The following is a 4905-nucleotide window of genomic DNA, read 5'->3' as shown; positions in this document are numbered from 1 at the left end:
CAACACCCTGGCTCCCACCTACAACATCCAAGTAACTAAAAAAGCAACACACTTAACACATAGTAACATCTTTAAAAAACATTCAGAACTTAGAAGCTGCATAGCAACACCCTGGTAACAACTCAGAACAATCAACTAACTAATAGTAACTGCACTGCCCAGGAAACCAGCTGAAACACCATAGTAACCCCATAGCAACACATTAAATCCCCTCAGAACACCTCAGCAAACACAAAGTAAAGCCCTGGCAATTGCTCAGAATACCCTAGCAACACCCTGGCAACCACCCAAAACATCATAGTAAGTGCAGAGGAATGTGCTAAAAACCACACAGACCTTAGAAGCTGCAAACCAACACCCTGGCAACCACCCAGAACATCATAGTAACTGCAGAGCAACGTGCTAAAAACAACTCAGACCTTAGAAGCTGCACATCAATGCCCTGACAAACACCCAGAACATCCTAGTAACTGCACAGCAGCATGCTTAAAACAACTCAGATCTTAGAAGCTGCATAGCAACACCCTGGCAACCACCTAGAACATCCTAGTAACAGCTGAGCAACATGCTAAAAACCACTCAGACCTTAGAAGCTGCATATCAACACCCTGGCAACCATTCAGAACACTTTATTCACCACATAGCAACATGCTAAATAAGCGGAACTAGATTTGCACAGGCAAGCACTACTATAGTTTAAAATGGAGTTTAATTCCTATACTATTACCCAGTGTTCTGGCAGAGGCCATTGCATCATGGGAAACTCATATTCTGTGAAAGGAGGTCAGCAGGACACTTTCAGACTGTATTTTCCTCTGTGTGTTCATCTGCTGCTGGAACTAGCATTTGTTTTACAGTGAGGCAGTATCCTGTTGCCTTTGTTTAGTTTGAGTCACAGACACACACACACACACACACGTGTGTGTGTCCCTCAGGAGCGTGTGCACTCCTCTGACCCACATCTCCATGGGTTGTCCTGATTGTGTGTGATGGTGAGTGTGAGTAATAAAGCCGCTGGAGTGAGGTCACGTCCTTAAGTAGCTGTTCTTCTGCTTCTGCATTATTTCACAAATCAGTTTCAGTGTGTAAAGATCATAAACAACTCAAGTAAATATACATTTATAATATATGCTATCAGTTCTTGTTAGTCTCTATGTAAATATGAACCAAAAGAATATGTAATTTTTTTAACCTCAGAGGTTCAAGAGAAGCATTTCAGTGCTCAGTTTTATTTGTTATAAACTGGTTATCTGGAAAATACTATACAGTTGCATCATAACATGCACTGTCTCTTTAAGATCTTGAGCTCCACCTCTGAACCTCCTTGAGTTCACTGGCCCTCTGAGGGCATGAACGGGAAGAAGGGGGAAACAGCGCCATCTTGCCACCGGATGAAGCACTGGAGCCCAAACAGCTTCATTTCACAATAGAACATGATGATCCTTGAGCCAGTTTCCACATTTAATTGATTGTATTTAACTATATCGCCACCTAGTGTCAGGGCAGGAAACATTTACATAAATGATACATATTAAAAATATAAATTACACATTTTAGTCTATATTTAATAATATATATTTAAAATGGCACCAATTCAAAACAAAATATGTGACAGAATATTTATTATTTGCATAAAATTAGATTATTAGATTTAATTAGCTATATCTAGCATTGTTGCTGCCTAGTAGGCAGGGAACATTTACTTAAATTTGATCAAATATTTAACTAAATTATACATATCAGTGTCACCATGGAGACACTATTATAACTGTATTAATAATTAGAATTTGTTTTTATTTTTATATTTTAAGTTTTAATTTTAGTTTAAGTTTTAATAATGTTTTTGTCATTTTTATTAGAGAATATTTATCTAATATGCATATATTATATACATACATTTTATGCAGGAAAAGGGAATGTTTTCCATGTTGAATCCTATTTAAACCCTGTAGAAGTGAATAAAATATTAACATAATAATAATAATAATAAAACCTTCATATCCATGTTATTTGTTAGCTACCCAGGTGTAAATAAATCCTGACATTAATTCCAGGCATGAATTTTCTAAAATTATATTATTAATATTGTCACTGGAATGTTGCACCATCTTTACTTGCCTGTAGGTGGTGCAATATGATCATTCTAACAATATATTCATCTTGAGTGATGAAGATAAAACCTAAACCGGATTCTATGATCAGTTTAGTTATACAGAGGAAGTATTAAGCAATTAAATTAATTAACCCCTCATAGCACCTATTTTGTAATATGTTATTTGCCCGCTGATAATAACTGTCATGATATATGTCAGATGTCTGTCACAAAAATAAATAACCATAAATAATATGCATTTAAAAAGTCTACAGATGCATGCAGGCCATTAAGCATTATTATTTATTTATTTGTCATTATGATTATCATTTGAGTAAAGTCTTAAAGTGTTGAGTTTAAAGTTTAATAGTGTGCAAAAAAAGTTTAATAATGTTTTAAAAAATAAGAGGCACTTCTAGACTAGTTATGAATTATTTTCAACATATTTGATTTTCAGAGATATATTCACACTATTCCAGCTTTTCTCAATGGCTGATCAGCCAGTGGCCTTCATGACCTGCTTTTGCACAAGCCAAGTAGAGCTAAACCAATAAGAGGAGTAAGCTCTACCGTTGAGCCCAGCGATAAGCTGCACATTCTGCAGGCTGCTTCAGTTCCAGACGCTTTTACACCCTCGTGACTGACAGATACTTTGGCCTGAATCTGCTGTAGCTTGAGGAGGTGTAGCCTGCTATCAAAGCACACGACACAAGTCTGATCTTTGATCACCGGACAATTTTCTTCAGAAAATGCAAAAATGAAATTATAGTATCTTTATGTTCAGCTATAGCTAAATCAAATGTTTGTTAAATGTGTCAGCAAGGGGAGTGTTTAGCAAGGAATCATTCAACTAAATGTAAACATGACAACTAATCAAGGCAGCAGCAGGTGAGTTATAAATTCAGCAGTGAGGTGGATCATGTATAATTGTAAGAAATCCCAGTATTTACATGAATTAGACAAATGTGTATTAATATGTTGACTGGGTCTGTCCGTTGACACATTTAGCATGTTCATCATGCATGATGCTCAGGAGTAAATCTACATCACATGCAGGACAGGAAGAAGCTGATCTGGATGGCCCGATGACAATATTACATTATTTATTAAATAAACAAACAAACAAATAGAAAGAAACTGAGTAAAAATAAATGAATAAACCATAAAATAAAAGTTAATAAATGGAACTAAAATAAATAAATAAATGTAAATAAAAGAATAAAAATAAATGAATAAACAATAAAATAAAAGTTAATAAATAGAACTAAAATAAATAAATAAATGTAAATAAAAGAATAAAAACAAATGAATAAACAATTAAATAAAATGATTAATATATAAATAAAATGAATAATATATAAATAACGAGTAAAAATACATATAAATAAAATTAAACTACAATAATAAATAAATAAACGTACATTTAAAAAGAACAAACAAATTAAAAAAAAATCCATAATCATGCAACTATCTATTCAAACGATCCTTTTTTTTCAGTGATTTCAATCAAGAGCAACTCATGATCTGTGAAATGCAATCTAAATACACTGGCATGACCTAATTGTGTCTATTTTCCCAAATGACATGTCAAAATGTTGAAAGATGTTGGACTTTACTTTTAACTATTAATTAAACTTTATGTGGATCTACTTCCATGTCCACTTGTAAAGGCAAAAGGTGATTAAAAGTGATGAAAATGTAATTTCAACCTACATAAAAATCTTTAAGTTGACGTCCATTTGTCGATGACCCATCTATCTTCTCTTCTCGTATGATTTCCTCTGCTTCAGGTTCACTCGATGTGTGAGTTTGACAGATGGGTCAGTGGGAAAATCCGTTTAGCAACTTCCTGCTGATGGAGGTTCACTGAGTAAAGCTCCACACTTTCTCATTACTAGCTTCGAGTCACCGCACTGAGGCCTCGCTTGCTTTTGTTCAACTTTATCGGATACAGTTTCAAGATAAAGGACATGTCTGCCGAAAAGGTGAGTTTTTTTTTAAATCGGTCGATTGCATAAAGCATGTTGTGGCTTATATTATTATTATTATCATCATCATCCGAACACCTGTTGATTCACTGAAGAGCATTCAGAGATTGAATCATTCAGGAATTTCTGTTTTAAACTAGATCTGACATCAGAATAGATTTAACGCCAATTAATAGCCTATATTTAATATCGATAATTAAAAAACATACCGAACACGCTGACATTAGCATGTTGGTTGACGTCACTTGTCTAATTATTATAGTGAGGTTACTCCTAGTTTTACAGGAACGTTCAGTGATTTAATATTTAGTGGATAATTGTAAAGCTACGTGCAATTTACCAAATCAAACACTTCCAGCCATGAATTTCAATGTTATTTATCACTTCAGTTCTGTTGCTTGTGATGGGAAATGCTAAATGGCTGTAAAATATTTAAGTTTTATATTTGCATAAACTAAAATAACTAGTAGGACTACTGCTGTTACTAAAACAACTAGTAGGAAATATTAGGCATTGCAGATTTATATAATATTTATATGGTGATATAGTCTTGTAGTGATCAAGAATATGTTTGATAGTTATGATGTATTTGTAATTGAAATTATAGAATTATATTAGTGCTGTCAAACGATTAATCGCGATTAATCGCATCCAAAATAAAGGTTTTTGTTTACATAATATATGCATGTGTGCTGTGTCTATTTATTATGTATATATAAATACACACACATACATGTATATATTTCAGAAAAATATGTTGTTTATATATTAAATATATTTATTTACAATATAAATTATATGAATATAAATATAGACATGTAAATA

The 4905-nt window shown here is 33.3% G+C and overlaps 1 protein-coding gene across 2 annotated transcripts in view; it reads left to right on the top strand.

Moving 5' to 3' along the window:
- The first annotated feature begins 2712 nt into the window (after window positions 1–2712).
- LOC107744370 (tubby-related protein 1-like) overlaps window positions 2713–4905 on the top strand; it is an 11397-nt gene continuing 9204 nt past the window's right edge. For both annotated transcript variants that reach the window (XM_016557984.1, XM_016557983.1), the window contains exons 1-2: window positions 2713–2980; window positions 3883–4077. In XM_016557984.1, coding sequence (XP_016413470.1) covers window positions 4063–4077 — 15 coding nt within the window. In that variant the 5' untranslated portion in view covers window positions 2713–2980; window positions 3883–4062. The remainder of the gene's footprint in view (window positions 2981–3882; window positions 4078–4905) is intronic.

Source organism: Sinocyclocheilus rhinocerous, unplaced genomic scaffold (genome assembly GCF_001515625.1).
Source record: "Sinocyclocheilus rhinocerous isolate Xijiao unplaced genomic scaffold, SAMN03320098_v1.1 scaffold1488, whole genome shotgun sequence".
Classification (NCBI taxonomy): Eukaryota; Metazoa; Chordata; class Actinopteri; order Cypriniformes; family Cyprinidae; genus Sinocyclocheilus; species Sinocyclocheilus rhinocerous.
The sequence above is the reverse complement of the archived record's forward strand: the minus strand, read 5'-3'. Positions and strand labels throughout refer to the sequence as shown.